At 42.3% G+C, this 22,808-nt stretch overlaps 1 protein-coding gene across 1 annotated transcript in view; it reads left to right on the top strand.

Annotated features, from left to right (window-relative positions):
- PCDH11X (protocadherin 11 X-linked) overlaps positions 1-22,808 on the top strand; it is a 700,409-nt gene that overhangs the window by 519,744 nt on the left and 157,857 nt on the right. The window contains exon 5 of the mRNA XM_063142140.1: positions 11,110-11,308. Coding sequence (XP_062998210.1) covers positions 11,110-11,308 — 199 coding nt within the window. The remainder of the gene's footprint in view (positions 1-11,109; positions 11,309-22,808) is intronic.

Genomic DNA, 22,808 nt, shown 5'->3' with positions numbered 1-22,808 from the left:
CCTCTTCCTCGTCTCTTCGCCAGGCAAGTTACACGATCGCTTTGGGGTCGCACTGGGACCGCATGGAAGCGGCCTCAGTACGACGTGTGGAATCCCCCCAAGACAAGCAACAGAACCAATAGGTTAAGAATATAAGAAGAGTCATGCTGGATCAGACCAATGGTCTATCTAGTCCAGCATTCTTCTTGTGGTTTCCCAGCTACCCATGGAAAACCACAATCAGGACATGAATGCAACAGCACCCTCCTGATAATGTTCCCCAGCAACTGGTGTGATTAAATGCAACAATTTAAAAGAGCTAGGACTCAGAACTTGAAAAGCTTGGGGGGGGAGAGAGAGAGAGCGAGATTCAAAAATAGCAAATAAGGTGCTGGATACGTCTCACTGTGACTCAGCCTAACTTAACTCACAGCATTATTGTGAGAATAAACTAGGTTAACCCAACTCATCCGGAGCTCCTTCTGAGGAAAGGCAGCATAAAATGTGTTAAATAAATACATTTTAAAAAGTAGAATTTTAACCAGATTTCGGTTGACATTCAACTGTTTTAACCTGGGGGGTTCTACATGCCGTACTGAGGCCGCTTCCATGCGCCCCCAGTGCGGCCCCAAAGCGATTGTGTAACTTGCCTGGAGAAGCGACAAGGAAGAGGCGTCCTTGCCGCCGCCGCCGCCGCCACCCACCTACTTCCTCGCCGGCCGGGACGGAGAGCTCGGCCCCGCCTTCTTCCGCCGAGCTCTCCGACCCGGCCGGATCAGAGGCAGGTGGGTGGCGGCGGCAGCGGCGGCAAGGATGCCTCTTCCTCGTCACTTCTCCAGGCAAGTTACACGATCGCTTTGGGGCTGCACTGGGGGCGCATGGAAGCGGCCTCAGTACGGCGTGTAGAATCCCCCCTGGACTACAAAAGTAGGCAATTGGAGTATATACATTTATTTAACCCTGCAGGTGCAATCTATACACCAGACATCACTTCATTGTGTATCTTTATGAACACATTTAAAATAATCACATGCCAATGTGAAACGCTGCACACACATTACTTTTTTTAAAAAAAAAAAACCCTTCTTTTAAGTCTCATTCTGATTCTAGTTAGCATACAATAACCGCCTTTCAGAAGCTAAATTAAATATTTGTGACACTTTAAATGTTGCTATGTCCCGCCCTTCTTTTTATTTGCTCTTTCATTTCAGTTCTGTGACTCTTTTGTGATGTTGATAAGTGTGAAAGATGATAGTTTAATTGGTAGATGTTGTTAAGGGAAAATGATGATTAACACATCAAACATGTTATTATTTATTTATTTATTTATTTTGGCATGAAAGAGAATTAGAATGATGGGGAGGTGATCTTGTTTGGCTTCTTCTCATAAATCATTGAAATCCACCTTTGATCAATTTCCCAAACAATGAAAGGCATAGCAAAGATCAGCTTCCTACTGTGTATGTGACATGTGCAGAGGTTTCACTACTTAAGAGAACTGCTAGAACAGATCTGAGGAGTCTGACAATTGGGTTAGTCCTAGTGGATGTTAAGAACATAAGATCATAAGAGGAGCCATGCTGGATCAGACCAAGGGTCTATCTAGTCCAGCATTCTGTTCACATGGTGGCCAAATAACTGTTGACCAGAAACTAACAAGGAGGACTTGTCTGCAATAACACCCACTCACCCACCCATGTTCCCCATCAACTGGTGCACACAGGCTTATTGCCTTGGATATTGGAGGTAGCACATAGCCATCAGGACTAGTAGCCATTGATAGCCTTCTTCTCCATGAAGTTATCCACACACACAGCCTTTAAAGCCATCCAAATAGGCAGCCATCACTACATCTTGTAGTAGCGGATCCTATAGTTTTTAGGGTGACCATATGAAAAGGAGGACAGGGCTCCTGTATCTTTAACAGTTGCAAAGAAAAGGGAATTTCAGCAGGTGTCATTTGTAGGCAACTCACACCTGGTGAAATTTCCTCTTCATCACAACAGTTAAAGCTGCAGGAGCTATACTAGAGTGACCTGATTTAAAAGAGGGCAGGGCACCTGCAGCTTTAACTGTTGTGATGAAGAGGGAATTTCAGCAGGTTCTCCATATATACAAATGACACCTGCAGAAATTCCCTTTTCAATACAACTGTTAAAGATACAGGAGCCCTGTCCTCCTTTTCATATGGTCACCCTAATAGTTTTACTATGTGCTGTACTATGCTGATGAGTGAAAAGGGATTAAGCTTGATAACTCCGATAGTATTTCTGAACCAGACACAATTGCTGTAACTAGACCATTTCTTCCATCCAGGGAAATGAAAAATCTGGAAACTCTAACCATCAGGGCAGGGGTACAGAGCCAATTAGGGGTGGGCTGTATGGCTGGATGATCCCTCTCCCCAGCCCTACATGGATGTGGGTGTGCTAACTTGCTCCCTGGCTGATGTGCCAGGTAGATCTGGTGTTTCTGTCAGGTACTAGGTTACACTGCACGTAGGCTTACCTGATCCAGGAAGCCCCATGCACAGTGCAGCCACTGCAGCTGAGACACTGGGTGGATGGTGCTTGACCATCAGTGTTTGACCTGTCCTGCACTATCCCCCAATCCTGGTGCCTTGGCTGGTAATCCACAGCAGATGTTTATTTGTGATTAGTAATAACAGTGGAGGTTCTTCTTACCACCACCTCCTCAAGCCCGAGGGATGTGTGTGTTGTGGAGCCATGGGATGAGGCCCACAGATCAATGCAGAGGTTTCATTGGCTAGATTAGGGTTCAGTTTTCCACCCTTGAACCAGGGCATCTTTGGCACTGGATGAGTCCTCACTCCAGCACCAGTCGAAGTGTCAGTCCCCAGAAAATCCTGCCCCAACTGGTACAAGTACTTCTTGCTATTGTTGTCATTGTTCACCTGCCCTCTTCCAAGAGCCAGGAGAAAGAGCTGCATCCTCGGCATGCCTTGTACTTTGCCTGGAGTGGATTGTGTGAATTCAGACAGAGGGAGAACGCAAGCAAATGGACACCAGTGACAGTAGCAAGGCGGAGCAAGGTCAACTCAGGAAGTGGGAGGGAGGTCACTGAGGTCACATTGCCCATTTGCTGCCCCAGATCTGAAGATACATGCAACGTCTACATGCATTGCAGGGGCAGCTTCCAAATCAGAACCAGGAAGTCATGAGTAGGGTGACAATATGAAAAGGAGGACAGGGCTCCTGTATCTTTAACAGTTGCATAGAAAAGGAAATTTCAGCAGGTGTCATTTGTATTTATTATTTATTATTATCATTTATTTATATAACATCATCAATGTACATGGTGCTGTATGTACATTGGGGAACCTGGTGAAATTTCCTCTTCATCACAACAGTTAAAGCTGCAGGTGCCCTGCCCTCTTTTAAATCTGGTCACTCTAGTATAGCTCCTGCAGCTTTAACTGTTGTGATGAAGAGGGAATTTCACCAGGTTCTCCATATATACAAATGACACCTGCTGAAATTCCCTTTTCTATGCAACTGTTAAAGCTGCAGGAGCTCTGCCCTCTTTTAAATCTGGTCACTCTAGTCATGAGCCAGGTGTCAGATGCCAAAAAAAACACCTTGCTTAGTTTTCAGGTACTCGGCAGCAAGCAATGTTGGAAAGCCCCAAGGGAGGAAGTCCTGATTATTTATTTATTTTATTTATTTATGTTATAAATAAATAAATGTAATTAATAAATAAATAAATGTAATAAATAAATGTAATAAATAAATAAATAAATAAATTATTACATTTTTATACCGCCCAATAGCCAAAGCTCTCTGGGCAGTTCACAGAAATTAAAACCATGAAAAGCATAATAAAAGAACCAACAGTCTAAAAACACAAATACAAAATACAATACAAACAGCACAACCAGGATAAAACCACACAGCAGAAACTGATATGGATTAAAGTAAGGAATTAAAACAGCGAAGTTTAAATTTAAATTAAATTAGGTGTTAAAATACTGGGTGTTTTCCAGGAAGCCCAAACAGCTGGAAGGATTGCAAAGACAGAATGGGATATACACATAATCCCTTCAGTCATCTCCTTAGAGTAAGGTAAGCACTGAAGCCCTTACATACTGGGAATATTTTTTTCTCTGAAATTCTCAAAATCCTGGCAAACGATTCAGGAAAAACGATTGCCCCTTTTTCTGGGAAATAAAGGAGTGGCTAAAGGAGAGGTTTTGGCACAGGACATTCACATCTCTAGAAGGGATACTCAGATAGTCACAACAAAAGAAGTGGCAAAGATCCCCTGAAGATGGGTAATTCTTTCGTATGTGTCCATACTCAAATAGCCTAAGTGAAACTGTCGGATATACATTTTCTCAACAATAAATACGTAAAGAAGCAAGTCACAAGACATTTTGCAGTGTACACGAAGTGGACCTCCAATTTTAATCTCAAAAGTAGTTCCACTTCTATCGCATGTTTGAGGGGTTGCTGCCCTAAACAATCTTATTAGCAATTAAGGTGTGCTGTCAAAGAGTTCTTATTAAATCAAAGCAGATCCATGCCAAGATTTCGCTTTACCGGAGAGCTTAGTAATGTTGCAGAAGAAGGCCCCATTGGGAATGATGTATCGGATATGGCTGCTCGTAACTCCATTATTTGGAATGTTGCTCCAAAGTCTCATGGGTCCCTCTTGTTACTCCATCCCCGCCCCAATGTGTATTTACCCTTGGAAGATGAGATTTGACAGCCACAGGGAAGGAGGTGTATGGAGTGATGTGATTGGTAGCGACTAGACTTTCAGATGTGCTAAGTACCAGAAACACTGAGAAAAGTAGAAGAAAGGGGACGATTCTTGATATCCATTGCCTCTGACAGTCTATCCCCAGGTGAACAGGGCATCTTTATATGCAACTTTAAGATGAGTTTTCTCTGTTGGCCTTTCTGTTTGTTCTCAAGTTGGTATAAAAAAGGAAGCAGATACAAGTTGTATGGTATTTATTTTTCTTCTGAATCATCAGAACACTTCCCCACTTTTTCAGGGGATGGAAAGCCCAGGCTGAAAGCCACTAGGCATCACTACATCCTGCATTAAAGCAATTCAAGAGGCAATTATATTAGTGTCGTGCCTAAAAATTATCCAACTCCCCCCCAAAAAACATTCTCATTCAGTTTGATAACAAATAGAATCATAGAATAGCAGAGTTGGAAGGGGCCTACAAGGCCATCAAATCCAACCCCCTGCTCAAGGCAGGAATCCACCCTAAAGCATCCCTGACAGATGGTTGTCCAGCTGCCTCTTGAAGGCCTCTAGTGTGGGAGAGCCCACAACTTCACCAGGCAACTGATTCCATTGTCGTACTGCTCTAACAGTCAGGGAGTTTTTCCTGATGTCCAGCTGGAATCTGGCTTCCTTTAACTTGAGCCCGTTATTCCATGTCCTGCACTCTGGGAGGATCAAGAATGCAGGACACGGAATAACGGGCTCAAGTTAAAGTAAAATAAATTGTAAAATAAATTGTAAAATAAATAAATTAAAATAAATAAAGTAAAATAAAGTAAAAATAAATTCTTTGAAAAGAAAATCAAAGAAGAAAAATTCTGAGAAATTATCATAGGTTAGGTTCAGGATTCTTGTGCTTCCCTTACATATGAGGTGGCTGAGGAGTAGGCACAGGTGTCAGGTCTTTCATTTTACAATCCTCTCTCTGGCAGCCTGAAGCATTCTTGGCCTCCCACGTTTCACATAAACCTCGGGGAAAGCTACCCAGGTAATTCCTCCCATAGGGCTTTTCAGATCAGGAAGTGCAGACAGCTTTTTTATTGTTGTTGTTGGGCTGCAATTTGCGCAAGTAGAGATTTGAGCAAATTGTGTCCGAAATTTGTGTAAATGTGTATAATTTGCACAAATTGCGGCACTACCTTTTTGCAATCAAAGGCGATAATTTACGCAGATTAAAGAAGACAGAAAATCTGTTCACTGGCCCAACTCAATGCTCCACCCACCAAACAGGTTTCTCCAATATCCCTAGGCATACCTACCAGTAAAGTATGGGTGGACCTATGCCAAAGGGTTTGTTTGCACAGCATCCAACAAATACACTAAAGTCTTATTTCTCCCATCAGTTGCTTACTGAACTTTGTCCCCCATCAGCTGTGAGGTTCTACCATGCCAAGAGATGCTACATTTCTTCAACTTTGCATGGCACTGGAGAGATCTCTTTCTCAGCATAAGAAAAAAACACCTCCCGACCCCCTCAATCAGTCTCTCTCACCGATTCCTTGGGAGACAAAATATGCACAAAGCTGTAGCACTCATCTTATAGGATGCCCTGGAAGACCTTGTAGCATTTACTCCCTTTCCCCTTATGAATTCAGAAGATGCAATGCAGAAGCACAGTGAATTTATGGCCACATAAAGTTTGGTCTATAACCACCTCCTTGAATGTGTGTCTTCTAAAACGTTCTTACTATTAGAACCATTTTATAGGGGTGCATGTATGCACCCACCCACCCACGCATCCGAGGCAGTAAGCCTGTGCGCATGGATGGGAGGGTGCTGTTGCACCATGTCCTGCTTTGTTGGTCCTTGGTCCCTGGTTGACCGCTGGTTGGCCACTGTGGCAACAGAGTGCTGGACTAAATGGACCCACCATCTGATCCAGAATGGCACTTCTTATATTCTTTACTCCCTTTCTGAAAAATAGAAAAGTGGTGATTTTCTGAATTCATGTATGTCAATCTCAAGCAAGACACACTAATGCATTTTTCTCCCAAAAGCAGGGACTTAGCTTCTGTCACGTTTATTTTTGAAACTTCTTCCTTGAGGCATTTCAATTTGAATTTATAAGATTACAAAATATCCTCAGACTCCAGCTGTTTCCCTGTTTGTTTCCAAAGGGAACAAGTATAAATAGTAACAGAATAACAAGGATTTGGGTCTGTTTTTATTAATTTGATTACAGCATGCTGTCTGTAGGTTTGAGTGTACGTGCAAAGGCACAGAAGAAGAGTCAAGTATAGGAAGGGAAACAAACCTGGATCAAAGAGACAGAAGGTGTAAGTGAGAATGTTTCTATCCCACCCAATGTGTAGATGGATCATATAGCTTGTTCACTTCACTCACTCTTTGTAAAACACACACACACACACACACACAGAGGAAATTTTAAGACAGGATGGGAGATTTCCATTCAAACCTACCAGCGATATCTCTAATAACTGAGAAAATTCCTAGCTTTTGTTTCAAGCAGGCAAGTGATGTTCCAATTCTTATGATGCAAATTGGGATTACGTCAGTTTTAACACCAGGGAAATGTTAAGTTGGATGCATTCTGAGTTGTTAGAGTATAGAATCATAGATAGGGTGACCATATTTGGGAAACCAAAAAAGAGGACACCTAGTGTGTGTGTGGGGAAGCAGCTTTCTGAGTCCTGCAGAAAGTACGTTATTCCCCCGCCACCTTAAAGAACCCGATTGGAGTGGAGGAGGGGAAAGGATTTCATTCTGCACCACCACCATCCACTCCAATTGGGGCCTTTTCTATAATGTCCACGAATGACCCATTTTCCCCTTTAAGACCTCAATTGGAGCTCGGGGTGGGGGAATGATGTGCCTCAAGAAAGCATGTCACTCCCTCTTGCCATGCTAATGGCAGCCTTAAAGGGGAAGGTGTGTCATTCCAGGACATTATTGAAAATTATAGAAAATCCCCCCTGACACCATGGAAAGAACAAAAACCAGGACAAATCCAGGGAAATCCTGACAGTTGGTCACCCCAATCATAGAATCATAGAATAGCAGAGTTGGAAGGGGCCTACAAGGCCATCGAGTCCAACCCTCTGCTCAATGCAGGAATCCACCCTAAAGAATCCCTGACAGATGGTTGTCCAGCTGCCTCTTGAATGCCTCTAGTGTGGGAGAGCCCAGAACCTCCCTAGGTATCTGACCGATATTTGCATGTGGGTGAATAAAATGGGAGATTTAAGATAGCGATGGGTGGACTCACCTCCATCCGTGCCACGCGCCTATCTCCCACTGGCCAGCTGCCTCTGCTCACCATGCTGTGCATGCTGCCATTTTGAGAGAAAAATGCAGATCAGTTTCTTTTTCTTTCTAAATGTAACGTTGCATAAATGGTGTCCATAAAGGGACAACACTACAGGTGTAGATGGACATTTGTGTCTGTAATGTTGTGTAACTGGCCCCATTATGGCCGCTGTTTATGCAACATTACATTTACAAAAAAAGATGAGCCATTTTTTTCCACAAAATGGCAGCTCATTTCACAAGATGGCAGCTCACTTCCACTCAAATAAGTGTACACTGAATCAGGCAAGTGTGGTGGTCTGCAGACTGGAGTCCATGAGGCTGATCAAGCTGGGGGCTGTAGGACTTTTTTTCTGTCTAAACATGCCTAAGATTGCACACTTACTAAATGGAGTACTTCACCATATCTAATTATTGTCTTATCCAAAATACAGCCTTGAGTTATATCAGAATGTCTCCAGTGCAATTTTCATTGCAATGAACATGACCTGAACAAGAACATGTGTTTTTCAACAAATCTAACCTGTATCAATGGGATTGTATGGCAAATGTCCCTGGTTAACTATGTGCCCTTATTTGACATCTGACATTCTTTAGAGAAAATGTAATTACTCTTAGGGCATCTGTGAATGCAAAAATAATTCCCCTCTTTTATTTCAGGAAAGGAATTACAATAGCGTGAAATATGTCAAAGAATATTTCACACATATTTTTTTTAAAAAAAATGTATCACATTTTTACAGATGCTCCTTATTTATAACACATTTTATTTTCATTTTACCTTGTACATCGCTCTGAAATTTTTCAATGGGGTGTGGTATATAAATATTCTAAATCATCATCATCTTTGTAGCACTTCAGCATTTTCTGCATTGTGCAGGGGGGTTGGACTCGATTTATTTATTTATTTATTTTTATTTATTTATTACATTTTTATACCGCCCAATAGCCGAAGCTCTCTGGGCGGTTCACAAAAATTAAAACCACAGTAAAACACCCAACAGGTTAAAACACAATTACGAAATACAGTATAAAAAGCGCAACCAGGATAAAACCACACAGCAAAGTTGATATAAGATTAAAATACAGAGTTAAAACAGTAAAATTTAAATTTAAGTTAAAATTAAGTGTTAAAATACTGAGTGAATAAAAAGGTCTTCAGCTGGCAACGAAAGCAGTACAGTGTAGGCGCCAAGCGGACCTCTCTGGGGAGCTCGTTCCACAACTGGGGTGCCACAGCGGAGAAAGGCCTTATAGGCCCCTTCCAACTCTACTATTCTATGATTCTATGATTGTCAATTATTCAGTTAGATTAAGGGGGCAATCCTATGTGTGTTTCAAGAGAGTTAAATCCTACTACTGGTTGGGAGCTTCTGGGAGTAGTGCAACATATTTCTGTAAAAACATGCATAGGACTGCACCCTATTTGATGAAAAAACTTGTGATCAATTAAAAAAAATATTCAATCCCATATGAGGTTGTTCTTGTTTTTCATCTTATAATTATAATTAACCCATCGTCAAATGTCTGAGAAGAAAAGAAAAACCACACTTTCTAACTTTCTTTTTTTTAGGTTGTTTGGGAAAGCAGACATTACATATTTTCATTCTTATTCATCTCTAAGCTACTGAAATCCTAAGATCTTAAATATCAGTTTTATGTTAGATGTAAAAAAAAAAAAAATAGTCTGACTTATTGATGTGTCTTATTTTGTGAGCACAAAACCCTTCAGCTGGTTCATTTAAAAGAGGATGTTTACATCCTCTGCATTGTTCTGTATGTCAAGTTCAAAGCAATGTCTGAAAAGTTTGCGAAAAACAGACTTTGGTAACATCAATATAAGAAGTAATGCTGGGTGGATCACCCTCTGCCCCCCCTGCCACTCCCAAAATAAATAAAATACAACTCTTATTGGGTTGTAACCTTTGTGTAGGGTGACCATATGAAAAGGAGGTCAGGGCTTCTATATCTTTAACAGTTGTATTGAAAAGGAAATTTCAGCAGGTGTCATTTGTATATATGGGGAACCTGGTGAAATGTCCTCTTCATCACAACAGTTAAAGCTGCAGGTGCCAAACCTTGAAGTTATGAAGAGCAGGTCTTCCAGTGAAGCTGATGGAACAGCCTCGCATCCCATCTCCCCTTGCTGCATCTTGATACAATGGCTGCTATCATGTGGCAAGACAGGGAAGACCCAATGGAGAAGGGTCTACCTTTCTCCTACTTTTTCTCTAAGTAAGGTAAAGTTTGGCTGAGTGTTAGCAACTGGTTGCTTGGGGAGCTGACTTCCTAGTGAGCTTCATGTCTAAATCATCAACAGCTTACTATTCAGAGCTAGTGTGGTGGGGTGAAGTGAATGTTGACAGCCACCATAAAAATGGTGGCTTCCTTTGCTATTCACAGGGGAATGCTATTATATAGGGAGACTGTATGAAAAGGAGGACAGGGCTCCTGTATCTTTAACAGTTGTGTTGAAAAGGGAATTTCAGCAGGTGTCATTTGTATATATGGGGAACCTGGTGAAATGTCCTCTTCATCACAACAGTTAAAGCTGCAGGTGCCCTGCCCTCTTTTGTATCTGGTCACTCTAGTATAGCTCCTGCAGCTTTAACTGTTGTGATGAAGGGGGAATTTTCACCAGGTTCTCCATATATACAAGTGACACCTGCTGAAATTCCCTTTTCAATACAACTGTTAAAGATACAGGAGCCCTGTCCTCCTTTTCATAGGGTCACCCTAATTTCAGTTTGAACTGAGGTTTAGGATGCCATTTAATATTCAATCTTATGCATGTTTAGACATGGGAGGGGGAATCCTACAATGGCCAGCATTATGCTGGAAGTTGTAGGATATTTTTCTGTCTTCAAATGCATAGGATTGAACCAACAACGGCAGAAACAACAATAATGACCATATTGGGTGAAGCTGGATTGATAAGGAAAGTACTCAGTTGAAGGAAATGTTGAATTTATACACTGCTACCCTGGATAGATACAACGTCCTTTCTATGTAACTGAAATAATACATTTCCACAGTTGAATGTATTCGGCAATTGCTTGTTGACATTGCTGGAACTTTGTAATTTTCTTCCCCCCTCTGCAGTCACAGCGTCGAGTCACATTTCACCTGCCAGATGGGTCTCAGGAAAGCTGCAGTGACAGTGGGCTAGGAGACCATGAACCCAGCAGCACCACCAGCACATCACATCCTTTACCACTTGGTTTTCCTCAAGAGGAGTACTACGAACAGACATCACCCAACAGTCGGACAGAGGGAGATGGCAATTCAGATCCAGAGTCCAGTAAGTTTGTTGCATCGTATCATACTTGCAATGGGACCTCCACGGGTCCAAATTTTGCATCCAATGTTCCTGAGAACGTAAGCCAATAGAAATGAACCCTCTTTTGCAGCAAAGGAAGAACCAACGTGGACAGTCATCACCATTCTTCCCAGGGCTTAAGCGTGTTGTGGCAGTTGTAACTTCCTGTTTGTTTGTTTTGACACTGTTTACTGAGCTTTATTTTAAGATTCAGATGATGGACCCAGATGGAGACTTTCCAATTTGTTGTCTTTGACAAGTAGCAAACCCCCCTTTTGGAGGAGGGGGACACACCACAATCCTATGGTGTTAAAGCATGCAATAACAATTCTGAAGAAAGGTTCAGCAAATTGAGCTACAGGATCAGGAGAACGATGTCACCCATTCTCATAACTGGGCTAAAAGACGGTAATTGATCAACACTGAGCAACTTCTGTCCTTGAGTACTTTTTATTATTATTATTTGAGTTTACGTTTAATTACTGGGTAGAGTATTAAGGCAGACATTCCATTTTGTCTTGGCGATTGAAGAGCCTAGAAATGCCAATGTAATTTGCAATGGGATGAGACTGCAATTGAGAGGGAATAATAATAATAATAATAATAATAATAATAATAATAATAATAATAATAATAATAATAATAAATGAATTCATACCTAATTGATGCTTCTAAACAGCATTGTTGCTATTTATTAAGAGGTTATTTTTGTAGATTGGTAACAGCCAAATAAATAATAATAAAATATAGCCTTTGGATCCCATTCAGCACTTTCCTTTTCTTGTGAATACTTTCCCCTCTGAAATAAAATGTGTCCTCCCTCTTAACTAAGGACCAAAGCAGACATGACATTATTCACATCTTGAACCATGTGGTGCATTTTTTTTTAAAAAATAAAAGAACAAATGGCTACTGAAGAGGCTGGGAAAGCAGGATTGGGAATGTAGTTTCGGGATGGGGGGAGGCTTCACAATTTTGCCCTGCCGCAGTCCAAATGGGACTCACTCTCCACACCAGCTATTCGCAAGGGAGAAAACCTTACCATGGCAAATAGCAGACATGGGGGTGATTCTAATTTAGACCACAGTGTGGGGGGAATGTTACCTCCCACAATCATGGTTCCAATCCCTGTCCCAGCTTTTTTTTTTTTTTTTAAAAAAAATGCAACCATGCTTAAGGATGTATAAGAAATTTGTTTAAGTTCATTTAACCCGGATTTACCCAATTCACTTTCTGGACAGAAGTTGAACACATACTTGAATGCAATCTGCAGTTGAAGTCCATATACTTTGGAGTTTGCAATGTGTAGCAGACCAAAAAAGGTGTTCAACAGAATGCATACATTTGGGTCATGCACATGAAAGTATTTGTACCTTTTTTAAAAAAAGCTCAGAATGGAATGATGTGCAGACATTTTCTTGTAACTCCACCACCACCACACCACCACCACCACCACCACCACCCATGCACACAAACAAGGATTGCAAACTGATAAGGACATGAGTTGGAATGAGCTTTGGGGTGGAGTTTGGAGAACTTTGATGAACTCAAGTTTTGCTTGACTTCAGTATCCTAAGCATGCTAGGGTTAAAGGCGTGAACAATGTCATATCTAGTTTGGCCAGAAGTCCTCAAATACTTTTTTGGTGTTACAAAACTGGCACTCATCTTGAGAAACGCAGGAGTTGCCTAGCATTTAAAGATAACAAGGCAACATATTCAAAACCAAGAGGCAGGTACTGTCACTGGGGGATATAAAGGTAATAAATCTCTTAGCTGGGATATATTTTGCTTTTGTGTGTTCTCTCCCTGTGTGTGTGTGTGTGTGTGTATGTGAATCCTTAACTGTACAGGTTTTCCCCATCTTCAAAGTAGTATGCTAATAATTAATTTGCAGAGGGCTGGAGTAATTAATCTTACCAAGACAGGGCTGAGTGATTGATCTTCTACCTTTAATCTAATTAGCCTGCCCATAGGTGGGGGAATGTAGTAGCTGAACACTTTACTATAAGGCTCTGAGAAAAGTCAACCTTTTTTTGATCACCTGCTGAGTCCATTCCCATACATCACTTCTGGGGTAGTCATTAGCTGGATGCTTGAATTAAAAGGTGAGGAAATTGTTGAAGAAAAACAACATCCAAAAACAACCAAGGATGGGTGGAACATTCCCATTTCAAATTAGTGTATCTTTTTGTACATCCGTAATAATGTATCATTATATCTTGATAATATGACAGTCCATTGGGCAGGGTGGAAAGTGTCGTAATAGCCATGGGTTAAAATGGCTGTTGGGCAGGATAGAAATGAAAAGAAATGAGATGAACAACATGTTGTTTGGATATTATTAGTATTAGTATTATTTCAGTGGTAGAGAAACCTTTTTTAAAAATACGAATAAATATATACCAATCCAGATAAGAAGAGGACATTCTTTAATGCATAAATCCCAAAGGTGTTGATTGAGTTCCATTTATGTTGGCAGTTTTGAAGATGAGTTTATCTTGGGGAGATCTTAAATCCAGTCCGGATTAGACTCAGATTTTATAAGAGAGGGCAGTCTGCTCTGAGTGTAGCAACTTCTTATCTTGTCAATTCTGTTTGAAAATGACAAGCGCATGGAACCTGGTGCGCTCGGCCAATAGAAAGACGGTGTCACAAGGTCTGGCATGTCACTGAGCATGAATAACTGCCCTGAGCAGCAGAGAATAGGTAGCCCCTCTCTTCAAAATGAGCCTTTCTTTGCGTCTAATTTTTTTAGTAGGCCGCCTACACCATAAAATAAAGTTCATATGACATTTATATTTCTATTATTTATGAGCCAATGAGGCAATCCTTTTTATGACCTTCTCCTTTTCTTCTCTCTGCCCCCCTGCCTTTCAGCGTATTTTATCTTAAACTCTCCTTTCTTGCTTATCTTTTGAGAATAAGAAAATAGTGTCTCTTTAGAGCTGGTTTCTTTTATGTCCTTTCCACATTTCATGAGAAGTGGGAGCCAGAGTGGTAACTTCCCTCCTCATAAGATCTTTTTTTCACCATCAATGCCTTCAAAACACTCCTCACACCACCTTAGAAATAGGGTGTGGGGATCTTGACACATTTTGGGATAGGATGTTATGATGACAGGAGGCCTAAGTGGCTGTGGCAGCTCAGAATGTCTTTTACCAGCTTTGGTTGGCTCACCAGCTACAGCCTCTTCTGGACAGGAATAGCTTGGCCATGGTGGTACAGGCACCAAGTAACCTCAAGACTAGAATACTGCAATGTGCTCTATACAGGGATGTCATTCAGATTCCTCCTGAAGCTGGAGCTAGTGAAGAAAACAGCAGCTTAGCTAGGGTGACCAACTGTCAGGATTTCCCCGGATTTGTCCTGGTTTTTGTTCTTTCCATGGTGTCAGGGGGGATTTTCTATAATTTTCAATAATGTCCTGGAATGACACACCTTCCTCTTTAAGGCTGCCATTAGCATGGCAGGAGGGAATGACATGCTTTCTTGAGGCACATCATTCCCCCACCCTGAGCTCCAATTGAGGTCTTAAAGGGGAAAATGGGTCATTCGTGGACATTATAGAAAAGGCCCCAATTGGAGTGGATGGTGGTGGTGCAGAATGAAATCCTTTCCCCTCCTCCACTCCAATCGGGTTCTTTAAGGTGGCGGGGGAATAACGTACTTTCTGCAGGACTCAGAAAGCTGCTTCCCCACACACACACTAGGTGTCCTCTTTTTTGGTTTCCCAAATATGGTCACCCTAGCTTAGCTGTTGTCAGGGGCTGCCTCTTTTCAGCATATAACCCCTTTGCTAAGGAATTGTACTGGCTACCTGTTGGCTACCAGGCCAGGTTTAAGGTTTTGGTACTAGTGTACAAAGCCCTTAACAACTTGGGACCAGGATACCTGAGAGAGCGCCTTCTCCCTTACCAACCTGCCCTATCACTGAGGTCGTCAGAGGGCATGTACCTGGTGGTTCCAGGTGGAACTGTGGCCCGATTATAATCCACCAGGAGAAGAGCCTTTAATGTAGTGGCCCCTTCTCTGTGGAACTCTCTGCCCCTGGAGGTCAGGCAGGCACCAACACTAGGCTGCTTCTGGAGCCTCCTGTAAACAACTGTGTTTCGTGAAGCCTTCCTCAACTGAATAGCCACTGCTTTTCAGGTTTCCAATGTTTTTAAATTGAACCATTTTAATTTGCTTTTTTCATCTTCTTTCTTTTACTGTTTATTCCTATGTTCACCACTCTGGAATCTGTGTTAGATCATTGTAGATGATGTTGATGATGATGACGATGACTTAAAGGGTTTACCAACATTTGCACATTTGGGATGGAAATAATGAGATTAAAATTATTTAAATGTGGGAGAAAGGGAAACTGACCAAAAAGAAAAAAAAAGTCATCCATCTACCCAGGCAGAGGACAGTGAGTGCTTACCTTTTAAAATCTGGGTTTGAATCCCAATGTGTTCAAGCATGGTGCTGAATTGGTGCTGCAATGATGATGATGATGGCCGCATTCCAAAATAATAGCTGTTTTACGGCAGACAAACACAGCACAGCACTTTGCATGCTGGAAATAGTTGTCACTGTCCATTTCAGCCAGTGCAAATGGGTAAGAATTCAAATTAAGTTAAGTTTTGCAAAGGTTTTTCTTTAAAATCGCAAATGTCTTCATATTTGGGATAGAAAGAAATTTAGATTTTTTAAAACAACAACAACAACAACAACAACAACCCACGAACGATGGGAAAAAGTGAAACTGAAACCATTCTTTGGGCAGATATAACTTGGAATTCTAAATGTGGCAACCTTACAATTTACTGGTGATGTTATTAGGGCTGTGCACCACCACCCCGAACCATTTCAGGGTCTGATCTGGACCTTCGGGGCCTGATCCAGTAAGACCCCTTCCCCCCCACTTACCTGCATCTGTTGTGGTCCGGGCGGCGACTTCAATTGAGGCGCAGGCCTCAAGCCAGAAGCAGGCCATGGACTCTTTCCGCCTTGAGGCCTGGGCCTTAGTTGAAGCCGCTGCCCATACCATGACAGAGCCAGGTAACCCCCCTCCCCCTCTCCCTTACCTGGCTTGCCCCCCTCCCCCACTTACCTGACTCTGCCGTTGTCCGTGGCGGCAGACAGGGGAGCCAGGTAAGCTCCCCTCCTCCACTTACCTGGGTCCGGAGCTTTGGAATGGTCCAAATCGCTTCGGACAGTTCCAAACCAAACTGCACTTCCCCCAATCCACTCCGGAACTGGGCATCGGAGGTGCGGATCAGCCCGCTCCGGATTCGGGGATCCGAAACGAAGTGGAGCACACCCCTAGATGTTATCTATCATTTTATTCTAAATCAATTTATAATAGAGATTGCACCAGGCTGAAGGTTTCTTTTAACCATGATGCAAATTTGCTATGAATGGGAGAATGCCTGGAAACCATATGGTTGTTACTCTGAGCTCATTAGAGGAAGAGATGGGTGTCAGTGTTGACAGCACACAACATTTTCAAAATCAAAATGACATGAGAATTGCACATTTATGAACAATCCAAATTAACCAGCTATAGAGGTACCTCCTGAAACAAAACTGGTTGGGATCTATTCCTTAGAGTTCTTGAAGGAAACAGTAAAAACAAGCTTATTTACCCCAACTTTTATAGGAGAGGTCAAGGTTGAAGTCCCTGGCAATGCAACGGAAGGAGGGCTCACTGTTTGGCAGCTTGCATTATGCATTCAACGGCAAGCCATGTTCCGCTAGAGTTCAATTTTTAATGCTCCCCGACTCTGACCCACACTACTATAAATAATCAGAGATACTAATCAGCTGACAGCAGAGGCTGCAAAGAAAGATGGAAGTTTATATACAGTGGGGGAAACTAGCCTACCCTTGCATTAACTTTCAGGCTAATGGCCTGAACCTCTAGAGAACTGGTTGTGGTTAAGGCCAAGTTCAAAGTCTACTGCACTGCTGCAGCTTCTGGCATGAAGCCAACCCAGCGTGTTGCAAAATATGGTTGTGAAATAGTGGTCCAAATCCCTTATGGGATTGTTCATGGTATTTGGGATAGAACTCCTTCTTCAGAAAGTCTCTCTCTCTGTGTGTGCATGCACGTGTGTGTGTGTGTTTAAGTATGTTTGGGTATATTACAGTCCTTAAATTTATGTAAAGGATCCATGGTACACTCTAGGACTCTAGCCAATGGGTTTGCCTAAAGTTGCCTCTTTGGATCTTGGCCAATATTTGAGGCATTAATAGTTACCATTACTACAGCTTCCTGTCAAGCTGAGAACATTAGAAAACCAGTTAAGGAGTCTGTGTCTATGAGAGTTGGCTTGGCTGGGGTTGATCCATATGTCATCTTTGTAAGGACCTCCTGGGACATAACATTTGTGACTAAGTTTGGAGGGACTCACCACCATCAGTTCTCCTCGGGCACTTGTTGCTGAATGGCACAGCGACTTCCCAGCAAGAGCAATGGGTGTGTGTGTCTGTCCTCTTAGTGAGACACCATTTTGCAGAAAAGTTATGGCTCGGGGTTTTCAGGAAATTAATGTTGTGTAAATGGCAGCCGTAAAGGGCCAGCTACGCGACATTACAGATGCAAATGGACCATTGCATGAATGGTCTCTTTACGGCTGCCATTTAAGTAACATTACTTTTCCAAACCCCAAGTCACCATTTTTATGGAAAATGGTGGCCCTTCAAGGTGATGTGGTGGCTGCCAGGTGCTCATGGATCATGCTGCAATCAGCAAGTGGGTCTGGTAAATGGTGGCAGCTCGGCAAATCGGGTCTGGGAGGCTGAGAGGGGAGGGATCTGCCAGATCCCACCCACCTCTCAGACTCCTGCGGCATCCCTATTGAAGACCCTGTTTGCTTAAGGGGGAGTTTGGGGATACAAATTGAATGGTGCTAAGGCCTCTCCTGGTTGGAGAAGTTGGGTCTTCCAAAGGCTGAAGTAGTGCTTGGAGTAGTATCTCTGAGCTAAATGCAGTTGGCCAATTTTCTGACCTCACAGGGCAGCCGGTGTGGTTCTTATCATGCAGGCAGCAAGGGGTTTTGGGGAGGGGGTCAGATCTCCAACTTCCCCTTCCAAGGTTGGAGCAAAGTCTGAGAACTCAGAGGGGATAATTCCCAGTATCCTATGGTCCCACAGATAATGTCTACGAGCCATCAAATTGGTCCCTAAACTTACTAGAGTCCCTAGAGGAGTGTGGCTTTCATCAAAGGTGTGGTGGCTCTGGAAGAAAAGTGGCAAAAGATCCACAAGTTCAAGTCCACTGATAGGTGTGAAGGTGATCACCTTGACACCTTGTCTTCAGTGGATGTCAATAGCCTTCTCGCATTGGAATTGCTTTTCTTTTATATCATCAACTTAAGAGGTGGGCTTTTCCATTGTCTTCTAGTTCCAGTCAGGGTCTCCTGGCAAAACAACAAGAACAACCCACATGAAAATCTGAGGATATGAAACGAGATCTCCCTTCTTTGATACAAAGGTTGTCCCACACATATATATTATAGGGTTAAAAGTAAGAAGAAGAAAAAAGAATCTTAGCAAACGATAAACTGAAATACTTGTCTGCTTCTGTTTTAGGATGATGTACAAGGGTCAATCTCTGCTTCTTATAGATTTCCCATAGTGCTGCACAGAAAATACTTAGAAGCCAATAACAATAACTTCCTTGTTTTCTTCCCCATCTCCCCAGGGTGTCAACCATTACTTTCCAAAGACCCCCCAAGATTAGCAGCATGATGTCAGAGCAGCTATGCAATTTAAACTTGTCCTATACAGATTGCAAGAGGCCCATTCTTTCAAAACTGTAGGTAGCTTGAAACCATGTAGATGTAAGCTAGTACCTCTCAATCTTCTGATAGGGAAAACACACTTCTATTACACTGAAAAAGGAGATCTCGGGACACGATTTGAAGGCAAGTCCTATATTGCAACTAAGGAGGTAAAAGTCCTTCATTTTTGTTCACAACTCATGGGAACATGATCCTGTTTGCACCCCAAATGACAGCAGGAGAAGCATCTTCTCCAAAAAATGCCCAGAAATTTCCAAACATTACATCTGTAGCAGTACGTGAAATTGTGCTTTGACCATGATTTGCAGTAGGTTTGCCAAAACATGGGATCACCACAGATTGAAAACAATCCTGAAAGCAAGCAAACTCAGCCAGCCAATCAAGAAAAGCCAACGTTAAAGTTCTCTGTGGGAGATCTCTGAAAAATCCCCCCACCCAGAAGGGGATTCCACAAGAAAGACACAACAATTGAAGTGGAGCTGCCACTCAGAACCATCCTCCTAATAGCATTTCCATTAGGAGGGGAAATTGTAAGGCAGGGTTAGGGAATGTGTGGTCCTCTAGTTGACATTGCAGGTACCCAAATGGTGGGGCACATGTGGCTTAGCACCTCCTATCATCCCTAGGCAGCCTGGCCAGTGGTAAGCGATGGTAGGAGTTACAGTGCAACATCAACCAGAGGACCACACATTCCCTAACCCCTGCCTTACAATTTCCCCTCTAGGTAAAGCCCTGGATAAGCTTCTTTAATCAACTTCAGATGGAGCTAAAACAGACAGGAAAGTCGTGCAAGCACTAAGTCATTACTGACTCTTGGAGGGATGCCAGCTTTCACTGACGTTTTCTTGGCAGGCCTTATAGCGGGGTGGTTTGCCGTTGCCTTCCCCGGCCGTAATTCCCTTTCCTCCAGCTAACTGGTTACTCATTTTACCGACCTCGGGAGGATGGAAGGCTGAGTCGACCTGAGCTGGCTGTCTGAAACTAGCTTCCACTATGATTGAACTCAGGCCGTGGGGAGAGATTCGGCTTCAGTAACTGCCGCTTACCACTCTGTGCCACACGAAACTCTATTAGAACAGACAACCATGGGAGTATTTATATAGTGCAGTTGTAGGAAGGGGAACAGAAGTCTTGAAAATTTGTCAACTACTTAATGGGGCAAAGTTGTGTTGTCACAAATATCTTGACATCACTTTTGGATACCAAACTGCAAGCCAGCAAGTATGAAATCAAAGTTGTAAATGTAAGAGGAAGGGTTTAAACACACACACACACACACACACACACACACACACACACCATTTCTGTGCCATATTGTTCTAACCAACTAGTTATTTTAGAGTTCCTTCATCTGTTCTTGCATTTCTTTCTCAATCATATTCAAGGTCTCCCTCCATCCACTCCTCCTCCTCGGGTTCTCCTCACCCCTGCTTACCATTCACTCACTGTCTGCACCTTTGTTCGCCCTTGTGATAATCTGTTTGTTCAGAGAAAGTATTGAGGCATAAAGTAGTGATCATTTTTCCAAAGGAGTACTTTGAAATAATAGATTGTGTTTTACTCCAAATCTGGAGTGTGTACTTGGATTGGAAGAACTGAAGGTCAATTTAATTGCCCTCATTAAGGGGTGTGTGTGTGGGGGTCATCCACACCTAGAGCCTTTTCAAGAGGGGTGGGTGGGATGATCACAAAGTTTTCTGCTTCAGCGATTACCCTCATGGGGCACATGCCAGTGAATTTGCCCACAATTTAAGGGGAGCTGTTCCAGGGCAATTTTTGTTTTTTGTTTTTACTCCTGACTCTTGCGCAAGAGTAGTGTTGTGATCCTGAGCAAAGATGAGTTTTTTAAAAAACACAAACACGATGCTGAAAAACCCATCCAGAATGTGTTGACAATGCTCTCTCCCTCACCCCTGATGATGATGATGATTAATAATAATAATAATAATAATAATAATAATAATAATAATAATAATTTTATTTGTTACCTGCCTTTTCCACCAGATCGAGGCGGGGTACAACACAAATGCAAACACCATAAAATACATATACTTGATTAAAACATTTAAAACTAATACATTATTAAAAGAAGCATATTATTAAAAGACATCTTAAAATTTCGCTGGGTAGGCCTGCCGGAAGAGATCAGTCTTTATAGCTTTCTTAAAATTCAGAAGACCTATAAAGCCTTACACGGCTTGGGACCACAATACCTGATGGAACGCCTCTCCTGACGTGAATATACGCAGTCGCTACGTTCAACATCTAAGGTCCTCCTCCGGGTGCCTACTCCGAGAGAGGCTCGCAGTGTGGCAACGAGGAACAGGGCCTTTTCGGTGGTGGCCCCCAGACTCTGGAATGATCTCCCTGACGAGGCTCGCCTGGCACCAACGCTGCTATCTTTCCGGCACCAGGTTAAGACTTTCCTCTTTGCCCAGGCATATGGCAGCACATCTTAAGCACCCACATGTTTAGGTTCTTTTAACGATTTTTAATGCTTTATGTGTGTATGTTCTGTGTTTTAGAATTTTAAATTTTGTATACTCGTTTTTATCTTAATTTTAGAATTTCTGTAAACTGCCCAGGGAGCCCTGGCTATGGGAGCGGTATATAAGTGCAATAAATAAATAAATAAATAAATAAAGACTGTTAAGTTGATGAATCTCTCCCAGCAGGTCATTCCATGGGCTCGCTCCATTCAGCTGGTTGCTTGTTCACTGAGCCCTGCTACTCACAAGGAACAACAACAGCTTCGTGAGGGGAGGGCACACCAGCCACATACCTTGGGATTTTTGCAAGAGGGGTAGGTGGGGTGGGGAAATAAGCCAAAAGCTGTCATTAATATCCCAGGAAAACTCAGGGGTTGTCCTTAGATCAGTGTCTGATCAGCTGTGCATCATGTGGCACAGTAGGGAGAACCTCGATACTATTCTGGAATAGATGGCTGGTGTGGATGAGGCCTGTCTGTAGCTGACCTTATTCATTTAGAGGGTGGACAGAATCTGTATGAGTGAAAGAAAGAAAGAAAAAAACAAATTTTGAAGAGAAAGTATATAATATTTTTTAAAAAACCTTTGCATTTTAAAATCTTTTCACTGCCTTTCTATCAAAGTGTTCAGAAAGATAGTAATGATGATAATAACAATAACATAATCAGTTATTAATAAAACAAATAATAAAGACAAAGTGAATTTGGGCACACTGTATTTGTGGTATAGGTTGAAATCCGAGATGTGCCCAATACCTTGTACACTCCATTCGGTATGGCTGCTTTTCTGGGACAACAGCATTATTCCACATCATATCTCAAACAACTTTTGAGATGATAATGTGTTTCAAACCCCATTTGCTATGGTGCAAATGGGCTGGCTGATACTGGAGACACCGAAAGCCCTAAGGAACTTGCTCTTCAGCACTGATCTTGGATGAAGGATGGATCTGGAAATAACTAGGGAAATTATGCCATTAAAAATACTGGTTAAAATTACAGCTATCGAGAAAGAAGCTGGGGGGCGGGAAGTATCCCCTGTCATTGGTTTTGAGGCAAAAATTGCCAGTTCACAATCTGCAATGTCCTACTTCTGATCCTCTCACATGTCAGCTTTAAGTGCTAGAAATTGCCACACGAGACAGTGTCCTTTTAGAAGCCATAACAATGTGGAGCTGGGAAGAAATTATCTCCCTCTCCTT

This window comes from Elgaria multicarinata, chromosome 15, assembly GCF_023053635.1.
Source record: "Elgaria multicarinata webbii isolate HBS135686 ecotype San Diego chromosome 15, rElgMul1.1.pri, whole genome shotgun sequence".
Taxonomy (NCBI): domain Eukaryota; kingdom Metazoa; phylum Chordata; class Lepidosauria; order Squamata; family Anguidae; genus Elgaria; species Elgaria multicarinata.
Note: the sequence above shows the minus strand (reverse complement) of the source record. Positions and strands in the feature narration are given on the sequence as shown.